The sequence below is a fragment of the Chaetodon auriga genome, chromosome 21, assembly GCF_051107435.1.
Source record: "Chaetodon auriga isolate fChaAug3 chromosome 21, fChaAug3.hap1, whole genome shotgun sequence".
Classification (NCBI taxonomy): Eukaryota; Metazoa; Chordata; class Actinopteri; order Chaetodontiformes; family Chaetodontidae; genus Chaetodon; species Chaetodon auriga.
Window position 1 is genome coordinate 11,719,533 of NC_135094.1, and position 25,826 is coordinate 11,745,358.

General features: G+C 43.7%; 2 protein-coding genes across 2 annotated transcripts; one reads left to right on the forward strand and one right to left on the reverse strand.

Annotated features, from left to right (window-relative positions):
* Positions 1–2,163: 2,163 nt before the first annotated feature.
* On the reverse strand, positions 2,164–5,268 carry foxh1 (forkhead box H1). The gene is made up of 3 exons (XM_076760873.1): positions 4,795–5,268; positions 3,412–3,516; positions 2,164–3,123 (listed from the first exon to the last, which is right to left on the reverse strand). The coding sequence occupies exons 1-3, from the start codon at positions 5,266–5,268 to the stop codon at positions 2,164–2,166; spliced, it is 1,539 nt and encodes a 512-aa protein (XP_076616988.1).
* Positions 5,269–9,489: 4,221 nt separating this feature from the next.
* Positions 9,490–23,621, forward strand: ppp1r16a (protein phosphatase 1, regulatory subunit 16A). Its single transcript, XM_076760894.1, has 11 exons — positions 9,490–9,593; positions 16,937–18,046; positions 18,613–18,683; positions 19,697–19,842; positions 20,172–20,275; positions 20,473–20,597; positions 20,860–20,985; positions 21,070–21,145; positions 21,358–21,487; positions 21,587–21,749; positions 21,853–23,621. The coding sequence occupies exons 2-11, from the start codon at positions 17,800–17,802 to the stop codon at positions 22,390–22,392; spliced, it is 1,728 nt and encodes a 575-aa protein (XP_076617009.1). The 5' UTR covers positions 9,490–9,593; positions 16,937–17,799; the 3' UTR covers positions 22,393–23,621.
* Positions 23,622–25,826: the final 2,205 nt, after the last annotated feature.

The window sequence follows — 25,826 nt, forward strand, 5'->3', positions numbered from 1 at the left end:
TGCAAACTCCAATACCGAGGCCAGGGACTGTGGATCAAAGATAGTTTCCTTGTTTATAGATCACAATTCCTGTGGTAAAACAATCTATCATACTCAGAGGATTTGAGACTCACCCCCCGCTGCTGCCTGGAACAGTATCTGTTTTTTCGGGGGGATTTGTGCTCTCATTGGGGGAGAATGGGAGACTGAGCGTGAATCGGGAGAAAGTCCTTATTCGTGAAATAAAGTATCCACAGTTCATTCCAATGAAACTTTGTGAAACAGAGAATGGCAACACTCACATCAGTCAATCTGTCTGAAGATGGAAAAGCATCCACACAATGTATTGTTGGTAAAATTAGAACAGCATGCCATTAGTAAAGCTCTACATGAGTGTGAGTCACAGAACAACTAATGGCTTTTGTAGGGCAGGAAAATAGATGGTGCAAATAGTCAGCTGTGAAGTACGCGAATGCAAAATGTATACCGGGGAAAAAAAGAGTGCAGATATACTGACATTCAAAGCCCTCGAACCTCAAATTAACTAGAAATGTCTCCTCATTTGAGATACTTTACTTGCAGCATGTGTCTCACTACATTTCAGAGGGAATTGTTGTGCTTTTTACTCCAACTAAACAAAATATAAAACTCTAAATTTTTTCAGAGTAAAATGTTACTCATGAATACATGAATTCATCAGTAATTATATAATATAGTGTGACACTGAGGAGACATTTTTCTGCATGAAGTTCCTTTATTTTTGATATCTGTGTCAGGCTTTGTGCTGCCTTTTGAGAGAAAATCAAGCACTTTCAATATTATTTTACCAGCTGTTGATATTAACTTTGTATGTTTTAACCATTTTCCCTTTGAGTGGTATTGCTACTTTTACTCAAGCTGCTTCACATTTGAGGCACCAAATGACTTCACGGCAGAGATAATTGCGGAGAAGGGAGGCTATTCAGGCGTTTTTAACAATATACTGTAGATCTCTCATGCATTTCTTGCACTGAAACAATTATATTAGAAGGGTTCAAAATGAAGTGACCTCCTGATGTTGCTACTTCAATTCTCCTTTGCAGCCTGACTGCAAAGAACTAAGTCTTATCTGAACAAACATGCTAAAACTGAGTAAGATATGAATGTTGAAGTGATTAGGTAGAATCCAACACACACACCATCATAAAAAAAGAATAAATCTGTTTAAGATTGTGCAGTTTCAGTTTACTTGTTGCCATATACAACACTGAGCAGCACAGTTCAAATAAACAGCATTTTACTCCAGTCCCTGTTTAACTCATAACCTTTAGATACTTAAACTTCTGAGCTGCACAAACCTTTAACAAGACCACAGGAAAATGGCAAAAAACTAACAAAACATTCAACCGTCAAGGTAGGCAGACATTTACAAGCAAATTCCTTTAGATGGTTTTATAGTGCAAATAACCAGCAGTGCAACACGTCCCAGTCCATTTAAAACCTGAGGTAGATACTGGGAGCTGTATAGTGATTGATTGTCTTCAATGTCCTGAGAACATGCAGCACTTCCACAGACTTACCACCATCAATAAACAAACAATAAACAAATGTGTGTATACACTGATCTGTGCACACAGACACCCTGATGAAGGAAAAAAATAAAGTTCTCACTGACATTATGTTAATTGTTCACCTAACGATCCTAGATTCTGTTTAAAAGGCAGGCACAGTAAACTGTAAACAAAAAACTGCATTTGATACTTTTTAGCTTCATTTTTAATGTATGCACCATCTGGAGTCCAGCTCATCACTGTTAGGTTTTCACATGACTGTAAAATTCAAGATTAAATCCAACATTACATTCAGCAGTCGCGGCGGGTGTAAGACAACAAACACATGGGAATAAAAAAACAGTGCAAATACGATTGGCAGTGCAAAGAGCCTGCAGCAGCACACGTTCCCTTTCACTGAAAGACTGATGTAGATATTTGTTGTATAGCTGTTTGAGGCACATTTTCTCCAATAAAACCATGTAATACTTACTTTTACTTTTGAAAATCTTGACCTTAAAAAAAAAAAAAACGCCGTACACAGTCAACATTTCTTGAGCTGGAGGTAGTGATTGACATTTTAGTCTCAGAGTTTAGGAGAATTTATGGAAGAGACAGCTCAGTTTGAGTGAAGGAGTCAGTATCTCAGAGTCAGTCAGTACTGAGGGTACCTGTTTAAGGGAGGCCCGTTCTGCAGGGTGTACTGACTGGGTGGTTGATGATGTGTGTGAGAGTTCTGATTGGCTGGTACCAGCACGTCAAACACAGTCTTATTGGGAGGCACAGATTGCAACATGTTGTCTAGGTCCATGATGAGGGGAGGGGCTTGGACAGAAACTCGTCCACTGGGGAGGATGGGCCAATAGGCATGACCTAAGAAGTGACCGGGCGCCACCGGAGAGCTACTGTAGCCGTAAAGAGGAAGTCCACCATGCAGGGGCACCAGAGGACCTCCGCTGAACCTCATGCTGGGTGGCGCAACAGCATTGGGGGGAGCGTATTTAGCGTAGGAGGTAGGGAGCTCCCATGGAGGTGCAACAGCCTCCCGTCGGGCTGATTTGTGCAGTGGCGGTCTGTAGTCCTCGTATCCATCTGATCCAGCTTCACCATCAAGAGGAACACGCTTCCCAGACAGGGGCATCCCTTTCCATTCCTCATCAGAGGAGGTGGAGGCCGGGCTGGCAGAGCTGGCCGAGGCACTGCGGGCAGAGGAGGCGTAGCGAGGTCGTGGAGGTGGCGAAGACCGAGAGCGTTCCACCTTGCCCCAGCAGTCCCTGGCAGACGCATCCACATCCCCAGAGGTGCTAGGTGGCCGCAGGCTGTGCAGCAGAGAGTCTATGGCGAAGGATGAGTCCAGCTTGGGTCGGAACAAATCCTCCTGTGGTGGGGAGGTGTTTCTGGTGTGCATAGGAGGGAGGGTGACAGAGGCAGGGGGTGGCTCCGATTCTGGCTTCTGTCCCTGTAGGATGTAGGGGGCCAGATCCTGGGCAAAGATTGTCTCATCCTGCCTCGACACAGCTGTGTTTTGCCTCTTGAGGAGCTCCAGAGGAACACGGCTCAACTCCACTGCCCAGAAGTTACCTTTGCCCTGAGGCTTTCCTGGATCCTTCAGCACCTACAGGTGGAGGGAGGATGGACAGTGAGATGAGCACAAGGCCTGACAACCTAGTCAGACAGGACTGGCCTAGTTTCACAGTAAACCATCACAATAACAATGGATAAAAGATAAAAGCTTAAAACTGGTTTTTAGGTTAAATTCAAAGCCAGCAGACCACATTTCTTCAATGCACAAACACAATCACAAACCTCAGTTCAGAATAATCTAAATGTTAGGTTGAACTCTTTCCATCAAGTCCACTGATATGACTCAAAAGACTGATAGTTGAACAGTTTCAACGCATACCTTCACAAAGCAGTCATAAGAGGAGAGGTTGTGTCGCACAGAGTCCCTCCAGCCCTTGTAGTTTCCTTTAAAGAATGGGAAGAGAGTGCTGATCTCCTTGAGGATCTAGAAATAAACAGAAGTGTCAGGATGTCTGTCTGAAGAGGATGCTCATCGCCCCTGTTTTTCACTTTGTGTGTTATCCAGGCCAGTGCTATCTTCAAACACACTGATGCAGTCACATTGATTTTATAGTTTGAAAGGTGACGTGAGTGCAGGAGTGCATGCTGTGACTTCACTTGAAAGTTCTTTATGATACACACTTACAGTGTTTTAATTTAAGTTGCATGGGCAGCTCTTTTATAGTTTAGCAACATCAGAATTTTACCATGAACTGTATATCTTATCACTTTCCTGATACACATCAGTGTCTGGTTTCACTGCAGGCCAACCTTATCAAGACAAACCAAGAATGGCAGGGGTGGCAGTCACTCAAGTGTCACCAGTAGGCTGCTGTTTTGTGTCACTTTATGACCTTCAGTGGTCAGCGGTCCCCAACCTTTTTTGCGCCAGCGACCACGGTTTCATGTAAAGCAATAATTTCCCGGACCAGCATAGAAACGAATAAAAACAAATTATTACAAATACAACTCACCACTACACTGAATGTAGTTGCTGCTGATATTGTCTCTTAAATGCAGCTTTCTTTTTCTTGGAAGTGGTAGGCTCTTCTTCTGTCTCATCATTTGGCCTGTGTGTGTGTGTGTGTGTGTGTGTGTGTGTGTGTGTGTTGTTATTAATATTATTATTGATATTCGTGTGTGTCCCGGGTCTGGTCTCGGGTCGGATCCCGGGAAAGTTTCGGGTCGTTCCCGGCAATCTCCCGGGACGGTCCCGGGTAAGTTCCGGGACCGTTCCGGGACATTGCCATGGCCGATCCGGAACTTTCCCGGGACCGACCGGAACTTTCCCGGGACTTCCAAGGTTTTCGGACCCGGGTAGGTACCGGGTCGAATGCTGAAAAACTGATTCATGCCTTTAATTCAAGCTGCCTCGACCGAGCTGTTATTGTCATTATTATTATCATTAGTGCGTGTCCCGGGTCGGATCCCGGGTACTGATCCGGCCCGGGTTGTTGATTTATTATTATTATTATTATTATTATTATTATTATTAGCGTGTGTGTTCCGGGTCAGACCCCGGGTCGGATCATTGTACTTTCTTTACACTATAAATAAGCTATACAGTCCTGTATTTCAGCTGATATTCGTTTCAATACAAGTACAGGAATAAAGTGATCATCACAAGCACCGTGCGTAAAACATACTATGCGCCACCTCGACCCAAATTATCTGCAGTATAGAAATAGGTACTCAAATTAATGCAATAGAAATCCATCCTTACCTCAGATAACGTCAGTTTCTTTTCTGGTGACCTCTGAATGACCATTGCAATCATAGCGAGGTATGAGTACGGTGGTTTTGGATACCGCTGATAGTTCTTTTTCTTCCCACCGCACATACTGCCCTTCTCGCGTTCACTGTTCCACGAGTCTGGAGTGATAGTTTCCTGTTTGAAGTGGGCATCTTGAGGATTCGGGTATGATGAGCACGGTGGTACGGATTTATCCATGAATGTCGCGGCACTGGTGAGGTGTTCGGGGCGCGCAGCGGGCTTCTCCAGACGCGGGGGCTGCTGAGGAACCATCTGAGCCGGGTGCTGAGACCACTGTAGAGCTGGAGTGCTCCGCGCTACTCCGCGGGGAGGAAAACTCTGCTGCTCATTGCTGTGGAAGTCAAGTTGATGGTCGCGGTGTTCTCCAAGGTGGGACAGAGAGGGGTGCGCCAAGAGGTTCTGATCCGGCCAGTGCTTTGTCATGTTGATCAGCCAGGGGGGAAGGTCGGTCCGCACGTTCGGACAGGAGCACGGAGAGGGGGAGGGAGGTCAAAGAGTCGGTCCTTAACTTCTGGCAGACTGCTGGCTCCAGGCTGACTCTATTTGAAGAGCAAACAATTAACAGTTTCATGTAAATCCCGCTGTGTAATCGAAGGGAGAATGACGCGTTATCTCAGAGCAGAATGACTGATCGCCGCGGGGGGCTGGGGAGGGTCTGTGTACGAGGAGGGGCGAGAGAAAGACAGTAAACCTGTAAATAACCCTTATGATAATATCAACATGCCACTTAAAACGCAAAAATTCCGAGTTTGCTTTGGAATCAGTGCTTAGAAGATTTACGCTTTACGCACGGAGGCCTAAAGCATTAAGTGCGTATGTGGAGGTAAAACAAACAACGAAGTTTGTTTTTAACAACTCTAAAGACGATGCCAACATCTTCAGATTGCTATCTCCAATGAAACCACAGAACTTGTTGTCTTAACTATATAATCATGACGAATTTCTACTCGGGAGTGACACTCGGGCGCAGAGGTGAAAAGCAAAACTTGTGGGGGATGGGGAGGGGTGCAAGCGGTTATTTCGACTGAAGCTTACTTGTAATCAACAATTTTTGGTGAGCAATATACAAACGGAATGGCTAATATACAAACGCTGAAACGGTAAGACGATGGCATTTGTAATTTAGGAATCATTCCGTAGCATAAACTGCATCAAATTATTTCGTCTTTAAATTATTTGAGTCATTGGAATCCCTTTTAGTTTGTGGGGAATACATTGGAAAGGAGCCAAGTAGTTGATGCAGGTTAGCCCTGTTCCAGAGAGCAAGCCATTCAAATGTAAACCCATGAAACAGGCTATTCTATTTTGAGGAGAATCTAGGAATTGTAATTGCAAGATGCAGAATAAATAATTTGGTGGTGCGCAGCGCGCAATGGTCGGGGGTGATTTGCGCACAGTAGGGTCTCCCTGTGACTATGCAGGATGTCATTCGGCGTTGAAAGACTAAGTTTCGGGAATGTTCGTCTTTTGTTCAAGTTAACGTAGTGCTAATGTGCAAACGCTTTCTTCCCAGCAAGACAGTGAAAACAAGTTGGATTAGAAGGAACCCCACTGACAAGCTGGAGACTGTTCCATCCCAACGAAGCTGCTTAGCATGTGAGGAAATACAGGGGCCATTCAACACCATTTGTGGGTTTTCTGGCGCTTACAAGCTGCTAAGTGTCGTTGTTGGGTAGGACATTCACACCTTAAACAGGAGCAATCATGTTTTCACGAACTGTTGTTCGGAAAACAGCCTCAAGATATCTCCCAAACAAAAACCACTTCACTAAATCTAAGAATCAACAACCTACAGTTATTTTCCACTGAGCACACACACTGTCACTGAGCGCAAAAGTTTCATTTATGGGCATTTATTCAGCCCCTTTTATTCCAATAATAGATACATTATATCTGATAAGATAATGAAACGCGGCTTTCTAATATCAAGTGGATTTTCACATTGTGTGAGGCTTCTCTGATTGATTTCACACAACTGAAACTGCTGCTTAATCCATAATTAAGTGACAAATAACCTACATTTGACATTAAGTGTGTGACCTACCAACAAAATGCATTCACCCTCAGCTTTTAAATGTCCAATTAACCCTGTTTATCAGGTGATTGCAGAAATAAAGAGGACCGTTTGAGTTTAGTTGTCTTGCACAGAATCCCTGGAAACGTTTTCAAAAAGTATGGTGTGAACTTACCACGTGAATTTTTAGCTTTTGCAATTTTTGCAGTAAAATATAAAACGTTTGAACTTGTTTTCCAGGTCAGATTGCTTCCCCTGGATCACCTCCTTCACCTGCTGCAGAACTGATTTTCTTCTCTGGTTGCCACAAACTGTTGCACAGTCCAGAAAGTCTGTCCCCCTCTAGTGGTTTCACCCAAAACTCTTAGAATAAGCATGACTGGTCTCAGGAAGAGAGCCTTCTCTAGTCAGAAGTTGAATTTGATGCTCTTTGACAATGAGAATTTTCTTTCTTTTAGTGAGCTGGAAAATTAAACATGTACAGGCAAACCCCTCACGCCCCATTCTCAATGTTTGGACCCAATTTACATGCCCTCACATGGAGACGTGCTCAGTGCAAAACACGCTGATTTAAATACAAACTGTCAGTCTATCTTTTCCTGTCTGCTGGGGAGTCAGTTAATAGGGTTTGCCTGGATTAGTGAGCCACGCATGAGAAGAATGGGAAACCACATGAATAGGATAGCAGCAAGGACGATGCTGTTCACATAGGCTGACTGTGTCTGGACAAATCCCTCCTAGACTGCCCGGAGATGCATCCTGAAACTGAAAGGATGAGGAGGAATGAAGTTTTATTTCTTTTTATTACTTATTTAATAGGGACAATGCACAATAAATTCACTGCACTACGGCAATATGGCTGTGGCTATTATGGCTAAATGATGCTGAGCGGCGGCCTCCAGTGATGTGCAGCTTGATGAATTTTTATGATATACACCAAAAGACTTGTTCTGCATATTAAAAAACTACATCAAAGATTCTTGATCTCTTGTCTCTGAAATTGAGGTATTTCTGAACCAAACTTAGAGTCTGTACCCAGCAGAGGTGTCTGCACCTTGCACACTGTATTAAGCTCCATTCAGAGGGTTGATTCTCTCACTTTTTTTGCTTTCATCTTGTGATATCTAGCCGTGCAGCTTTTGAGATATCAGTCTGAATCTGTTTCTGCCACCACCACAGTCTAATGGAGGTACTCAGACACCTGAGAAAGTCACATTATTTCAAAAATTCAATCGCAACATCCCCTGTCTGACACAGTGTCCCAGTTTCCTCCACAGAACACACAGTCAGGGGTTTCAATGGAAACTGTTCCCAGCAAAGTCTGCAGATGATTCAGATCAGTCTTGACTCTGTTTTCTGGAAAGATGAGTTGCTGTTGAGTTTTTTAAAATGTCATTTTTGAATCAATGAATTCCATTTAGCTATTGCAGTGAATGCAGACATCTCAAAGATGGATATGTATAAATCTGGGCACATAAAAAACAAAAGCTATGCACAAATTGGTCTATACTTGATACCACTGGAGGGAAGTGAGAAAACGAGCTCGGGTTATTTGGGTGAACCGACCTTTTCGCAGAGATGTTTCATTTGTAATCATTAGTATAAGTTATGCTTGTGCTTACATTTCATGCAAATGTTCCTATGTTTTAAACACTATAAAAGTCTGCATTGTGCATTGCCCTGAGGACCACAGATGTAACAGTTCCTCATACTCCCAAGCTGTTTCCTCACTGCGTCTGTGCAGTGTCACTTCAGTGTTGGTTGGTCAGTTCATTGCAGGGGTCAGCTAATCACTGGGTCATCACTGTCTGTCTGTTTTGAGGTATCAGCAGCTGATTCTGATGCTGCTGGGAGTTTGCTTTGGATTAAGAAACCAGTCGAACTGCTTAAACACTGTACAACTGTACGGTTGGTTGACATTGTTCATTTGATGTTTACTTATGGGGATGTTAAAGGAGCATGTGTTCAGCCTTTTGTTGAGGCTATAACCAAGAGGCCCTTTACATTCAGCTAAATAAACAAGGCTTGGGTGCTCTCCTCCTCACTATTTCCTTCTACTGCTGCTACAGATAATACAAGTACATGTTACGTAAGCACTGACCCCCTTTCTTAGTAATACAGTCATTGCTCGTCTATGTTTGGTGCAGAATGCAGCAGCAAGGCTTTGGACAAACACTGGACACAGAGATCATATCTCTTCATTTTGGCTGGATTTCATTTGCTCTCTGTTCCTTTTCGAATTCAATTTCTTATTATTATTTTTAAAGCCCTCTGTGGTTTTGCTCCATCATATATTTCTGATCTTTTAACTCCTTACTCTGCACCAGTACCCCTAAGGTTTGGCAACCAAATGCTGTAAGTTCCACGGTCCAGGTTTAAGATAGATGCTTTTACTGTTTTAGCTTAAACACTGTGGCACAATCTCCTTCTCAGTATCAGAGCAGCTAAGTGAGACTATTCCAGATTGCAGAAAGCCACTTGCTGAGGCTTCGTCTCTCAGTTTCTGACCAATCCCTGAAGTTCTTACACTGAGCGGACACTCACGCACCACAGCCTGCGGGCTTTGTCGCCCTCTGGCGGCGGCTGCGCTGCGGGAGGAGAGGGCGCAGGTCCGGTTGTTATGGTGAAGCATTTCCCCTGAGGGCTGGCTGGAGCAGGAGCAGGGGACAGCAGCTGATTCAGTTTCACAGCCGCGGACCTGCACGGGAGCCACCGCCGACAGTCACCTCAACAGGTAAAGATGCGGTCACCTTGTTTTCTATCACTTAACGCCGATATTGTGCCTCCTGCTCGGTTTAACTCGGTTTAACTCGGTTTAAACTGAGCTGCCGTTAAAGCGACGTAACGTTTAATTCACTTAAACAGCAGCACGACTCCGGCTGCTGCTGTGTAGCTGAGAAGTAAGCTAACCTGGGGCTAAGGTAACGTTAGCATGACACAACATCAATGGTAGCCGACTTTATCGTTGCTCAACAAGTATTCTTATCATATTTAACAAGTAAGAGTCGCCCACAGAGGATAAACTCGCTGGTATTAACTTTATCCGCACCCGGGCACGATGATGAATGAAGCCAGGTAGGTTAAATGAACTGCTTACGTTACCTGTCAGACTAGCCACCTGTTGAGCCTGTCGGCGAACCGCTAGGTAGGTTAGCTAATCTGCTGCTCACAGCTAATCCTGCACAATATGGGGACAAGAGCAAACTCTTCCATTGTTGTTGTTGTTGTTGTTGTTGTTGTGTTAAAGCTTTTTTTCTGTAAAGCCATTTATAGTGAGTGGGCCAAAATGTTAAATAGTTACAGGGTAGTTATGGTTTAGGTTGGCCTTTCATTCAGGGGACTGTCACAGCAGCTTTGCAGCAAGTGCAAAGTCTTATTCCTATCTGTGGTGCATGAACGGACATTAATACGAGCTATATGACGCTTAAAGACTCTTAAAGAGTGCAGGCTGCAGCTCATAGTCTCAAATAGGTCCAATGCCACCCCGTGCTGAAGCCCTGCAGTGATATTGATTCACATTGAAATGTGGGTGGACAAAATAATAGAAACAATAACATGCAGTCTAAAATAAAAAACCGCATGCATTTCAGTTATGATAATAACTTCATGTGGACAGCACCTTTCACACAAGGATTGCAGCTGTAAGTGGTTTACAGTAAAGAAATCACATGCACCAATATGAAAATACATAGACTGAATATACAAACAGGGCTAGAGCATTAAAAAGTACAATAGGATGGAGAATAAAACCCACTGAAGTAATGAAATAACGATATTTAGCGAGCTGGCTTCCCTAATGTTTCTTAGATAGTGTCTTCCAAAGCTTTGGGCGTTATTGACAAAGGCAATAGACTTTAATGCAGTTTAGTCAAGGCCTCTTTGACACACACACACACACACACACACACACAGTAAAATGTAAACATTACAAGCATAGTCCAGGGTTATTGTAGTGGATTACATGAGCTTGCACAGCTAATCATGTTCCTGTGCCAACCCCGGTATCTTCTACAGAGATGAATCAATGATTCTATTCATCAAATAGTTGTTTGAGAGAAAGCTAATCAGCAGCTATCTTGATAATAAACACCTTTTTTTCATTTATCAAGCAATTATGCCTCTTCTTCTAGCTTTCTTCATCGTATATGACAGCAAACTGAAAATGTTTGGGTCAATTAATGGACTCATCATGAAAATAGTTTGCAGATTAATCTGTAATGAAAACGATGATTAGCTGCAACCCTAAACTTCTTGTTTCACACAAAGAAAAAGTTACTATTATTGATTTTTGTTTGTCTTGGTGTTTGGTTTTCCTCTGTCAATCACTGACAGGATAATATACTGTAGTTATTTGACTTTAATGATACATCATTGACCTAAATGAACTCACAAGTTATCTGTTCTTGGCAAGCCAGTCTTGCTGGTCTTGCTCACAAGTTTTGCAATGTGTGGTCAAAGTACTACTTCAAAAGCATTTCCTTGGTATGTATGGTCAAATATTTGCAGACTTCACAATATAGCCCAAGATAAGTTTGCAGGCTCCTTGGTGCACAGTGTGAAGGCACACACAGTCTTGCATGGTATGAAAGACCTGCGAGGAAATCAAGAGACTCTACACTTACACTTTAGTGGACTCTAACCCCAGTGTCCTGGCAAAAGGCACATGAACAGAATTTAGAGCTAGCGTTTGCATCCTCCATCGTGGCAACAATAGGTTATCTAAACTGAACAAGCACTTTATGAGATACTGCGGAAGGACAGGGGCCTGTTTAGCATGAGGTGATCATTCCAAAAACGCTTCCCTGAAATCCTAATATAGTTTTGTCTTCATGATGAAATAATTCTCACAAGTCTAATGACTCGAGCTGTTCTTTAAAGGTCAAGCTGTATTTGTGAAGATTTGGCTGGGGATTACATTCCTTCTTCATGTGCATAAACTCCCCCTCATTTCTCTCTGTCTTTCTTGACCAAGGCATGGTTTGTGTAGTGCATGTTTAAATGTGAGAGATTCTGCAGGCGGATGTCAAATACATCCTGTGGGCACCAGTTAAAGATAGTTTATCCCTATTTTTCTCCCGACATCTGTGCCTGCATGACATGACCCTACTTCCTGCTTAGAAACAGTCAGAGGAGTTGAGGTAGGCTAGTCTGTCTCCTCCCCATCCTTCCTCCTCATATTCTCCTCTGTCTCCTTCGGATTCTGTCCTCCACTTCCTCTTGCCCTCTCATTCTGTGTCCTGTCCTCCAGATAATGGCAGTGACTATTTGTTTGTCTACTTATGTCCAAATCTGTTTGATATGTTTGCATCATACATCCACACTCTCTGGTTTTCCACCGGCCTCTTGCTCTCTCCCTCGCTCTGGCTGCTCTGTGGCATTGCTGAGATTGCTGAGTGATTATATGGAGCAGCTCAAACCATTACACATGACAGGACTTAATGTGCCCACCTCTTCTCAAGTAGATCCCCCCTCCTGCTTTCTTTTCAGTCATTCTCAGTCTGTCGTCCTTTCAAGGGCTGCAGCTGATGTACCAACAACTAATCAAATAATGACCACTTTCGGCTCTACTTCCTTTCTAGATTAATTGCATGTTGTGCAGTAACAGGAAAAAACAACCTTTCTGAATATTCAGCAGGCAGATTAGGTAACTTGGCATTAGTTCAGATAGCAGGCAGGATCATTCCCGAATCATCAAGCTGCATTGACTCAGCATTGTTTGTTTCAATGAACGAGAAGGTCCTGCAGGTCACACCAAACAGCACGCCGGGGCTGGTGGTGCTGAGCGATGTCATTTCATGATGGCAAACCATGAATGAAGCACACAGTGGCGTTTTGCCTATTTCCACTGTGGCCAGATTTAAGGCTGAGCAGGAGTTTTAGCTGTTGTGTTCTTGTAAATTCAGCTTGTACACCTAGGGTACCACCCACTTGATGAATGTATGAGTTTGACCGTGTGTGTGTGTGTGTGTGTGTGTGTGTGTGTGTGTGTGTGTGTGTGTGTGTGTGTGTGTGTGTGTGTGTGTTCATAGTGGTCTATTCATTCCAGCTGCTGAATGAAAGTTTATGTTCCTCAGCAGCTGTAGACCGCCCTTCCTGTTGGGTCATTAGGTGGAAAAAGTCAAATGTGTACAGATTGATGCAGGGACAGTTTTTCCAAACACACAAAACGTGTAGTCATATTTGTCAGCATGCATGCCCCGTGCTGCCACGCCAGAATTTGTACAATATTGATGATCTCACCTCGTCTTTTCCCGTCTGTCTGGGCTCCGTCTGACTCAGAGCATCACAAGGCTCTTACACGGTTTAGCCAATTCCCCATTTGTACAGGAGCTTATTTTATTCGGGACAAAACTAGACTACAAGACTAATGACATGCTAGTTTACATCGCTGCATCCAGTGATAGCAGACCCCAAGCTCTCATCAACCTGTTGCTGTACAGGACACAGATGAGGTAAGATCACAACATCACAGAGAAATTAATGGGATTTTTTTCTGCTGCTGTTTTTTCCAATCATCATCGAATTGATTTAATTACTTTCACTCAAAGTAATCATTTATTTGCTGTCTGATTTTAACATGATGGTGTTGTCGACCGAGTTAAATGTGCCGAGAAATGCAATAGCTATTCGTCTTCCTCTCTTGCCACCAGTTTGCTGCAGGTGGTGTGTGAGGTCCAGTAGGCTGATTAGTGCCAGACAGCAGACTGAGACCGACTGAGCTGGTAGTCTGTGAGACCAAGACAGCAACCTCATGCTGAGAGGATCTTGAATTTTCTCTTTCTTTTTCACCACATCTTGGGTTTTGCTTTTAGTTACATCCAAATGATGGCCTTCAACTACACAGTCCAGGAGGCGACTCTCAGGCTTGTCTCCATTTTCAGGCTTTAAAGCATATACTGGACTGAAAGGCTATAGTTAAGAGAGAGTAAAACTTAAAATAAGAACAGATGCTACTTTTGATGCAAACTCTTTTGTTAAAGTATTGGTTTACATAGACGAAACCCAGAGAGGGGAGAGAACGGAGGAGTGGTGACTGGTGTGCACTCGCACAAGGCTCCTCCACACAGCAGGAGTCTGTAACAACAAGTTACACAGATAAATACCCAGAGCCTGCCTTCAGGTAGTTGTCAGTTCAAGTTCCAGTGATGTTTAAAAGACAGTACTGCTAAGCCTGGATTGTAGGGTTGGGATGGATCTGACTGCTAAACACCAAGTAGGTTTATTTGCACCTGTGGTCCTGGTGGAACATCATGGTTCTTTCATGCTTGTGTACCAGGACCAGCAAGACTGCAGTGTAAACTTCACAGAGCCTCTGTTTCAACTCCGTTCCCCCTATACCCCGCACTGATTGGCTTTGGCTGAGATTTGAGTTGTCTGGCTCGCTCTGCCAAGACAGGAAGCATTGTCCTGTCCTGAGCCCCGTGTGTTAGCACATGTAAATGCATTATGAGTGGGAGACAGACAGACAGACAGACAGACAGACATCTACGTAAGTGTGACTTTGTGTCAGAGTTGGTCCATATGACAGTGTGCATGCCTCGTAACAGCTTTTTCCCCCTTTTAATCTCACGTTATATAATGAGTAAACCTATTTGCTGTCGCCATTTACCGAACCAATGAGCCATGAAATAATTTTATGGAACCACATTCTGCACAGCTTATCGCTCGTCTAATGTACCAGCATATCAGCAGGTGCAATCTAACTCAGCTCGCTGTCACAGCCTCCATGAGGTCTATTGTGGTCCATTAAGACACACTTAAAGGAGTCTGTGGATTCTTAATGTTATTTAACTTGTCACCAGGCAGGAACTTGATTTCTTAATGAGATTTTTGTCAAGTTTTTTTGAGAGATTAGATCTTTGACAGACAGAAAAGCTTTGCATCAGTTGTTGCTGTCCTTTAAAGTGCCCTGATGCATTCAACAAGAGCTAGAAGTGGGTTTGCATGTAAATACGTGAAATGACTTCACAAAGATTCACTTTCTTTTCCTGTTTTAAAGGAACACCAAGTTTCTTATCCAACTTTACACAGAATTAGCAACATTGCCATTAACACCTTAAAAAGGTTTATGATCAATTTAATCTTCACAGATCTTAGAAAAGTAAGTTAGCTGGTTTTCTGTATGTTAATGCAACACATTGTGACCCTGCGCTTTACAGCTCAGTGTACAGTGTAAGAGGCTCAGCACAGATCCTGCAGTCAGGTGAGGCAGTATGTTCTGAACAAGGGTTCAGGATCATGACACCGGTTTATTGTCATGATCACATGATCCGCAATTGGCACTAAAAGTAAAACAGACTGAGACAACACGACACATTAGTTGTCTGTAGACTTAAAATTTGCTCCCCTGTCACGTCCGCTGGCTTCAAATTGTAGCTGAAAGTATATTTAACACTGTTTCTTTGTTATAGCCTATTCAGCAAACTGAAATGTTAATGGACTCTGGTATAATGAGCATTGGAAGAATCCTGTTTACAAAGATCTAAACGTTAATTGAATCTTCTGATTTGCACAACTCAACGAAAGCGACAGGTGGATTAAGTTGCAGTGTTGTAACATGCGGACTGCCCAGTCTGCGTGTTTTGTGGTTTATGTCTCAGCCTGTTTGGCAGACAGAGTTTCACCACTATATTTGACATTTACTCACACAGATTTGTTTTACTAATCAAGTCTGATATGAGCACTAACAAAACATGAGTCAGATATGTCCTAATGAGAAGGAATTCTTTACAAAAACAAGTTTCATTTCATGAGCGCTAACCTTTAAGATTGGGATCTCTATTCCAGTGATTTCTCAGATATTATCCCACTAATACAGCAGTTAAGTTCCTGATGGGATTTTCCCTATTTCTGCAATCCTCTCTCCCTTTTAAAGCCCCTTCAAATACCGCAAAACATGCTCGCTTTTTAATTTGTGAACTTTGGTTGAGAACACAGGCCAAAAATAGGCGAGGCTGCTAACTCTGTGTGGCTTTAATTGTTCCTCAAGGGTTTGGCATATAGCACTTTTGTTTCCTGTCAACCTTTTAACTTGAATATGGACTTTGGATACAACGGTTTCTTTCCCATAGGAGAGAGACATGTTTAAGAAAGCTGCATCATGGATCACAGGCATGATAGATGAACGTTCATAATCCATGTCTGGATCCTGTGCATTCCAAGTCCGTGTGTGTATTGTTTGAATGAATGATCAATGAAGTGGCCTGCCAGTCTGTGGGCGAGAGTTGAGCAGTTACCTCAGTCAAAGGAAATCCTTACATTGTGGCTTGTGACAAAGAGTGAGAGGTTACATATCCTAAAAATAGAAGGAAGGAACAATTGAGAAAAGTCTGTCTATCTCCAAAGCACAAACTATTAAGATTTTAGTTGGCCAGGTAAGAGACTTAATGGAAACTGGGACTGGTAGGTCCAGTCCACTTATCAAACCAAAGAGGAACCCTGTAACTGCAGCCTGCTTATTATGAACCACCCTCCATCTCTTTGCCATCTAATCAGCTGATTTATGGAGCGCTGTGGTCCACCCACCTCCCACCTTTTCAGGCAGCTGGCAGTGGCTCTGTGGCCCAGGACTACTGTCTTGTCAGTCACTCTCTCTATCTCACTGAGTGCCTCGAGTTGACCTTCCTCTCAGCGCTCACAGGCCTGGGCCTAAATAATAAATGAGTAGCCTGGAAAGAGCCGAGTGAGTGTGAGCCACGTAACTCACCTGGGAAGTTAACGAAAGGTAATGAGAGCGGTCTTGCTGACCGATGTTGCCGGGGTTAGTGCTTGCACTGAAACATGTCACATACCAGCTATTTAGCGGCTTTTCCGCAGCACCCCCTCTCTCAGTCTTGCCCCTGCGTGTATGCCAGTAGTGGCGCAGTGCGTGTTGGGCTGCAGGGTGTGTCAATCATTAATGAAAAGCGTCCCACCGTCTCAGGTTTCCTTTGGGAGAGGAGTGGGAGAGGAGGGAGTAGGGGGAAGGAGCTCAGGGGTTAAAGATAACAGGATTAGGAGAGCAGTGTGTGTACATTATACTGTAACACAAGCACTCATTTTTTCTCCCTGCCTTTTTTCCTCTCTCCCTGCCCACAGTCGCAGACAGAAGACGATGTCTTTGAGGGACGAATCATTGAAACCTTTGTACCCAGCTTTCTTCTGCTGAAGACCTGCCAGAAAGTGCACCAATAATAACGCCTTGGTTGACTTTGGAATAGTCTCCACTCATCACCAAAGGATGTTTGAATCCTGGCACTGTCTGCATTTACTAGAATAGTCCTTATGTGAATACTACAAATGCCCATTTTCTCATGATTGCTTAAACTTCCCAGTTCTGCCACCATATTCTCCCTATGGATTCTCAAAAACTCACTTCTCTGTTGGATCCAAGTCTTGGACACAGTCACCACCACTTAAAATTAGCGGCTCAGATGGAGCACCTAACGTGGGGAGTAGTTTGACTCTACCTTTCTAGTCTTTTGCCTCCGCGTCTCCCTTTCCCCAGTGGATCATTGGCCAAGTTACCCACAGTTGATATGGATGGGAGGACTGACAGTTGGTTTCAATCCACAGCTTGGATGATTACATTTTGGACATGCTTTTTTGCCAAGGCGCGATAAGAGTTATCATGTGAAAGATGGCAAAGAGACACCACAGATATTCTACATGTTGCTTTCTTCTAAAATCATGGAGATATCTGTCACCTGATCGCACAAAATAAGTTGCTTTGTTACATCATAATTTGGACATTTTATACACATAAACTGCACCATCTTTTGGGCTTTCCCACAGGCCCTAACATAGGCCTGTTTGGCCTTACTGAAGGGCCTCTTTAAGAGGCACCAGGGAGGCGTATGAGAAATTTTGAAAGTTTCATATTTAATACCCTCATGGACTAAGAGAAACAAACAGGAATATAGAAGCAAAGCCACCAGGACAGCTCCGAGTGTTGCGCTGGCATGGCAGCAGATCACAGCGAGCTGCTGGCCGAGATGGCCACGGTCGGGCGCCTGAGTGCCACCGAACGCCTGAAGCACGCCCAGAAGCGTCGCGCTCAGCAGCTGAAGTCTTGGGCGCAGATGGAGAAGGATGCAGGACGAGGGTCAAGGGCCAAAGCAGATAAGAAGAAGGCGCGCACCACCAAAATTAAATTCCCAGACGCCATCACCCTGCTAGATGCAGCTGCACGCAATGACGTGGAGGAGGGTTGGTAGAAATACACACACACACACACACACACACACAGAAGAAAGTCATGTCAGAGAGCCTTTGATTTTGTGCAGTGAAAGCAGCCCCACTGTAAAAGACGGGCTACTGTGACCTCTGCGTTTGGCTTCTTTGTGTATCAACTTGCTGTTGGCCTTTCCTCAGACATAAGCACTTGTCAGCCATAGGCTGTAAAACACACAATTCAAAGGAAGTGATTGATGCATAATTTATACAGGAGACGTCATACTTTATTGTAACAGTCAAGGCATTTTGTTTTCAATGGTGTTATTGTCAGCTGCAGGATTGAGGCTAATTATAGAGGCCAATCAAATTGGAATTATGTGTTATATCTATTTAGGGCAGACGGATATGTGCCAAGAGTTGTAATGTTCATGTGGAAAGGACTCTGCCCAGGTCGTCAATCATAATGCTCTTTGTGTGTGTGTGTGTGTGTGTGTGTGTGTGTGTGTGTGTGTGTGTGTGTGTGTGTGTGTGTCTGTCTGTCTGTCTGTCTGTGTGTCTGTGTCTGTGTCTGTGTCTGTGGATGCATGTGCTTCTTCTAGTGAGGGAGTTGCTTAACAGTGGCGTCAGCCCAGATCTGGTCAATGAGGACGGACTGACGGCCCTACATCAGGTACACACACACATAGCTGTAGCAGTTGTCAGTGCATTAACAAAGATGTGATCCCTCAGCAGGTGATGTGGTGACATGGAATGAAGCTCACAGGGTTCAAGAAAATTGCGCTTGTGCCACCTGTGTGTCACAAAACACCAGAAAAACCCTGAAAGTCCAACATCTGGAAATATCTTGTAATGTGTTCAGATGCAGAAGCTAATTTGGTTTTCGTAACCAAGACACGTCCAGCATTTAGGCCATGAAGTGTCAGGTGCCCACTCCCACATGTTCAGCAGCTCACACAAGAAGAGCCGTGTAATAGACGGGATGAGGTTACCTGCACGCTTTTACACTTCAAACACTTTGTGACTGCCCTCAATGAGGCAGGTCACCTTTTGTGCAGCGTGTGTGTTCATATTGTGTGCGCTGTCAGCACACTAAGTGCTGTTTGCCTTTGCTTTGTCTGAACCGTAACTTATCTTAAGTCAGTTTACATGAACACTCTGATTCATTTTTACCGTTGCAGTGTGAGGGCCAGTGTTGTGAGGAGTGAGGACAACTTGCTTTGCTCACATTCCTTTCCTGAACATTACAGTCAGACTCCGTCAGAAGATTAAGCATCATAAGATGAGCACAAATCTTTATGATGTTTCACTTTCTTTCCCTTCCTGTTTGGCTCTCTCTGTCGTTAATTTCTCTTTTTATGTTCCGCACATGCTGCTATAAATTTAGAAGAGTGGTGTTTATGAGCACAGAGAACTCTTTATAAACGCAGTTGACTTTGCTCTTCCCCTTGGAAAAGTTGGTGTTTACACAGCAGAGGGCTGGGCCACGCATGCAAATGTTTTCTATCACACAAGCCTGTGTATTAGTTTCCATAAATAATCATGTATCGATTTATTCATCTGTGCTTGTTTTCCTCCAGTATATGCTTTCTATCATTGTCTGTGCCTGTTTTGTGTTCCATCTGCACGTCCAGTTGCATTCATGTGTATCTGCATTTTCATGCATGTCTACTTTTGCCCTCTCAGTGCTGCATTGATGACTTTGTGGAGATAGTGCAGTGCCTGCTGGATGCTGGTGCCTGTGTGAATGCCTGTGACAGTGAGCTGTGGACTCCGCTGCATGCTGCTGCCACCTGTGGACACACTGGACTGGTGCAGCTCCTGATCCAGGCGTGAGTTTTCCCATCAGTTTCCCTCAGCTTCAGCCCCACATCTATGCATCCTTTCTACCATACAAAGTTTGTTCTGCTGTCATAATAGTAAAAATAAAAATGTAGAAATACAGAAGCTGTGTTATCTTTTAGGCAGAACGGCTTCGTGACAGGAGTATTTACTCTACATTAACAATGCAAATGCGGCTGCAGCTTGACTCTCAGAACACTTTGCAAGTGTGTGAATATTCTTGAGTGGCTCAGTACATCAGGGCGTGTCACTGTGTAGTACTCTAATTCAATTGTTTTTGCATATGTCCATGCATGCCTTTGTGTATTTGTGCTTGTAGTGGGGCTGATCTGCTGGCTGTCAATGCGGATGGAAACATGCCCTATGACCTCTGTGAGGATGAGGCCACCCTTGAGCTGCTGGAGATGGTCATGGCTGAACAGGGTCAGTAAGCTGAGTCGAATCAAACCTGTTAATGAATTGTTGGAGTGTCTTTTAAGAGCTTTTCATTGAAAGTTATTTAGTCTTCCCCTTTAAGCTCAAAGCTAATTTTAACAGGTCAGAGGAAAAGAGGGGAATGAAGTTTAAGCCGTTTTTGTCCACATGCTAACTGGTATCATTGTGTGTATGTCTGTGTGTAGGGATAACTCAGGACCGTATAGATGAATGTCGCGGGGCTAAAGAGATGGCAATGCTGGCTGACATTCGGGCTCTGGTTGAGAGCGGAGCAGACTTAAACTCACAGGACAATAATGGAGCCACACTGGTGAGACAGAGGGATATAAACTACACAGATAAAGATGATCAAAGATAAAAGTTATTAATTAGGATAAGGTAGGCTAGGGACTTTAAAAATATTCGTGATCCTATGCTACTTTTACACTAGAAAATGTAGAAAATAAAGCTTTGCCAAGAAATTAAGGTCTGGACTAAATCAAGAGTATAAATCTGCCTTTGGAAATCGTATGTTACATAAGGTGCCCTCCTAGGTCAACACTTAAATGATCGATGTTGAACATCTCTCCCAGCTCCATATAGCATCTGCTAACGGCTACACGTCTGTGGCGGAACTGTTGCTAGAGCACAGGGCTCAGGTGGAGGTGAAGGACTCTGATGGCTGGACGCCACTACATGCTGCCTCCTGCTGGGGACAAGTAAGTGCTGCATACAAACCAAAACATAAAAACCTTCCACTTTCCTGAGATGCTCCATCAGTAGTGTTTGTATTTATTCCATAGATCCAAATGGTGGAGCTGCTGGTGGCTCATGGAGCCAGTTTAAACACCAAGTCTGTCCTGGAGGAGACTCCTCTGGGTAAGGCTCTGGGTCCCAAAATAATAAATGACCGTACCTTTCACCTTTAATGATGTGAAGCTAATTCCATGCCTCAAGTGTATTAACAGCCCCTGTTAAAAGAGGAACTAATTATCCTGACCTGTTTCTTTAATGTCTCTCAATTATAGCTTTCTTGTTAGCATTTTTTCCTTTAATAGCCTCCAGTGTCTAAACCTTTCCTGCCTTCTCAGATGTGTGTATGGATGAAGAGGTCAGAGCCAAACTGATGGACCTGAAGCACAAACATGACGCCATCATGAAGAGCCAGGACCGGCAGAAGGGCACACTGCAAAGACGAGCCTCCAGCACTGGCAGCAGAGGGTGAGGGGGGGGCAAGGGCAGGATGAAGAGGTGAAAATATACACACAAAGTTGGAGCCGTTTAGCGCTTTACTGTGCTCTTTCTCATTTTTCTATACAGTAAGGTGGTACGTCGTGTCAGTGTGAACGAGCGCTCCAGCCTTTACCGACGGGAGCACCATAAAGAGGCCATGGTGTGGCAGGAGCGCGGCCGACAGCCAGAGCCACAGGACGAGGACGAGGACAGACAAACAGACAATGAGCTGAACCAGCATGCCACCATGGTGAGTGAGCTCAGTGTTATGGGTGTCTTTTAAAGAAAATGTGTCTCCACGGTTGTCAGAGTTGAAGCAACACGTGCTCTTTAATGCCCCTCTTTTGTTTAAGGTCGCAGGTGGGGGAGCCACGTCACGTTTAGAGGAGCTGGAGGCTGCAGACAGGAAAATTGTGTCCAGTGTAGGTAATGGAGGGACCTCTGTTTCTCTGGCCTCCTCTGTACCTGGAGAGCTGTGGAGTGGTGGAGGTCGCATGGAGCGCAGCGCCTCTTACCAGCTGAGCTCTGCATCTGGAGCCGGGTTAGGGTCTGGGTCTGCAGAGGGCGAGGGGGCAGACAGTATGACTCGAGAGAAATCGCACCACACCCTGGCTGACCTGAAACGGCAGCGGGCGGCTGCCAAGCTCAATAAATACCCAGCACCTCCACCTCCCTTGCCTCCTTCCTTAGAGGAGGAGCCTTCTGTCGCAGCAGCTGAGGCAACCACCACTCAGGCTCAGCCAGAGTTCCAAATGACCCCCAACGCAGAGGAGGTGGCCTCCCCGAGCCAGGTGTACTTCACCCCAGCCAGCGGAGATCCTCCACTGCTGAAGCTCCGAGCCCCTGAGGAGGACCAGTCTAACAAAAAGGAGCCTTGCTGTGGACTCATGTAGCCAGCCTGACACACACACACACACTTAAACACACATACTGCCTACAGAGTAGAGAAGCTGGGCATGTTAACACTCCAAAGTGGCAAAAACCTTTCAAAACACACATGCTTGAAATCACTGAAGACTGTAAGTTAAGGCCACATGCCAATGAGGGTTTGAGCTACGCTGCGTTTCTATTTAACCCTAAAAGTTTTCTGATCAACACGACAAACACTTTACGCTAAAGAGCCGAGCATTCCCTAAACTCCCTCTTATTTCGGGGCTGCACATCTGATGTCTGTTTGGTGACTCAGAGGAGAACTACGGAGTCTTGTGTTGCAATTAGAAGCAAATATTTACTCAGTATCCATGTAAAGCTGAATGAAATTGAATTGAGAGCTCAGTATGATTTGTTTTGAATGAAGAATGAGGTTACAGTTGTTTTCTTTGCTGAGAGCAATGAAGGGTACGTCATCACCGTTTGCATAGATTTACATTATAGGCAAGAGTTATTTTTTGTGGTTGGGAGATTGCTTGGTCATGATAGTTTCAGTACACAGTATAGCTATTCTGAATTTACATTTACACAAAGGTGTAAACAAGGACTGTTCCCTTGCTTGATTTTTTTTTTCCTTGGGCTGAAAATATAGTGAAGGTTTTTTTTTTGTAACTTCTCCAGTGCACAAAAAGCCTACATTTCAATATTTGTAATGCTGCAATTTGTAAATTAAGTGTTTGTCTATAAAGGAATCTGAGCTAATCTATATTTAAATCAGTGGATAAATTACTCAGCTCATCATTATCACTTCTAGTTTTTTTTTATTTTTCTGTCAGTATTTCTATTTTTCTATTCTCTGAATGGAATCACATTATTTATTCTGTCTGATACTGAATATGGCTTACATTGTACAGTTCTTGTACAAATTTTTAAAGATGAAAGTGTGAAGGCAAGATATTTATCAAGAGATGATATATAGTTTTATTGTCAAACCAAGTAAACTTGTCATATGCTTATTTGTCAAAGGTTGGTGCCTGCTTTAGGTGGCAGATTTGATATAGGTTTGCATTGCTTGCACAAAGTCCCACATCTCAGTTTGAAGAGCCGTGGGATCAAATGATCTATCAGACATGGACTCCAACTTGATGTGCTGTCAGCGCACTCCAATTCATGTATTGCATTTCAGTTTTGTTAGTGATTTATACTGAGCCCTGTTTAGAAAAACAAAACATAAAAACAGAATGTTTTCACAAATTATTTTTGTATTTTTTAATGCACGTGGTCTTCTATTATGGGCGTTATGACTGCTCGTGTCTCTGGGTATTGTTTGTGTGTTTTAGGCCAGTTTAGGGTCAATTCACCTTACGGTTAGAGCAGATGAGATCACTGACCTCATACCTGAAGGTGAGGATGTCTCCCCCTTGTGGTAAAATTGAGCAGCTGCACATTTTACACACAGCCCCCAGTGCCTTGACGTGTTACATCATGCCGTCTTTATCGTTCAGCACATCTTGAATGTCACAGCCCGTTCTGATCCATCTGCCAGAGCAGCACATGACACACATATTAGGCACTCCACTGCACTCAAGCTCTGCGCGCAGTACGAGTAGACAAAACTGTATCAGCCTTCTTTCAGGTTGTTATAGCATTACAAGTTCCCGCCTTTTCTTTGAAAACTTGTTTGAGTGGTTTTCTTTTAAAATGCCGAGAATTTCACCTCTACCCTCAACATGTACACACATGCACACATGGTCTGTGTAACAGTGCTAGACATGTTTGTGATCTGGGTAACAGTTGTGCACAGGGTGTGTTTAAAAATGGAACCTGCTTATGTTCAGACATGTTTTGACTGTGCGCCAAGGCCACTGAGCAGCTAAGATAGGTCCAGTTTGTCTTCACATGTCTATATGTGAGTGCCTAGAGACCCCACTTTAAAAGTATTATCTGTTGCGTGATGTTGATCTGTCTTTTAAAATTAGCTATAGGATAACCGGACACTGTGTCGTGTGATGCAGCCACTGCGTGGCACCCAAAAATCACCGGGGCATCACATGCCTCCTTGTAAACCAGCTTAGTTGGGGATATCGAATGTCTTTCCCAACCCCTTTCCAAGACATCTGGGGTTTCTCCGTCTCACATCCTGTCTGTCTCACACACCAGCACACTGCTAATTCTACAGCTCTCTCTCTCTTACCCAGACAGAAGACAGACAAAGGGGGATTTTTACATATCAGCATCTCACTTCTAAAATATCCTGCCCTCTTGTCCCTCTCTAGTCTTTATTTGGTTGCTCTTCTGATGCAGGTTTAACATCCTTATACGGGCAGAGGCTGGTGTGACATTATGACACACCAACGCTTAGGTCACTTTATGTTCTGACTGACTTAATAAAGACCTGAGAGGTGCCGGGAACCATATGCCAGGCTAGGAAACACAGAGATGGCTTATGATAAACTGCTGATCTCTGACTGCCCCTCACTTTCATGCCAAAACTGTTTCTCAGTCTGTCTCCCCTTAACCCCACCCAGTCATCTCTGCGACCCCTAACCCCAACCACAGAGGGCAGCTCCACAGAAAACACTATCTGTCAACTTCATTGTATTAACAAGTCAGCTAAATGAAGAGAATGTGCAATCCAAGGGTCTTTTCTCAAAAATCTCCTTGTTCATAATGCAAGGCACATGACAGATTAAGGGACCCCTGACAAAACATGCTGCTCCACGATTCCTTGCAAGACCAACGCAACACACCTAAGCAGAGTTGTGCACACAGTGGCAAATAAAATCCTTCTACTGTACAAGGACACAAGTGTTATGGTTCAAAACACTAGTGCCAAAAAGTAACAAAAAACATTTACTCAATTACTACAGTACAATTTTAATCCAAAACACATGATTTTCTTAGAAAATATTGTTTAATTAAAATGCTATATGATAGGTAAAGTAGTTAAAATTAGCTTGATTAGTTATAATATTAAAATGATGCTTAAACATTAATGCATAGGTAACGGTCCATTGATATAACACTCTGAAACCAGATTAACCTGACACCCAAGGGCCTGCAGCAAAAAGTTGCTGTTGGGCCCCGGCAACATGCTGCTTTGCTGATATTATTTTTGAAGTTGCTCTTATCAGTATTTTCATAACAATAGACCTCTTTCACATAAGACATTTTCACGTCACAGTATGAAAAGCACGCATGTAAATGATAAAATGAATGATGGCTGAGTTCAGCTTTAGTGTTTTGATTCACTCTTACTTTGTAATCAGCGACTGGAAGCTTTTTGAAACGGCAAAGTTAGCAGCCAGCTAGTGAACATAGTGAAGTATTTAGCAGCCAAAGAGACGGGTATTTTTCTCAAAAGTTTGTGGAGACCAAAATAGAGCTAAAGGGTGACTGAAGATTTGGTCAGATGGCTAAATACAATTTCAAGTAATGCTAATGCTGCTCTATATCT

Excerpts from the sequence above, each read along its gene's own strand:
- ppp1r16a (XM_076760894.1), top strand. The coding sequence starts at position 17,800 with ATGGCAGCAGATCACAGCGAGCTGCTGGCCGAGATGGCCACGGTCGGG. Across the intron at positions 18,684-19,696 it reads GACTGACGGCCCTACATCAG|TGCTGCATTGATGACTTTGT; the intron begins GTACACACACAC and ends TTGCCCTCTCAG. Across the intron at positions 20,986-21,069 it reads CTGCCTCCTGCTGGGGACAA|ATCCAAATGGTGGAGCTGCT; the intron begins GTAAGTGCTGCA and ends TTTATTCCATAG.
- foxh1 (XM_076760873.1), bottom strand. The coding sequence starts at position 5,268 with ATGACAAAGCACTGGCCGGATCAGAACCTCTTGGCGCACCCCTCTCTG. Across the intron at positions 3,517-4,794 it reads AGAAACTGACGTTATCTGAG|ATCCTCAAGGAGATCAGCAC; the intron begins GTAAGGATGGAT and ends GTTTATTTCTAG. Across the intron at positions 3,124-3,411 it reads CTTATGACTGCTTTGTGAAG|GTGCTGAAGGATCCAGGAAA; the intron begins GTATGCGTTGAA and ends CTCCACCTGTAG.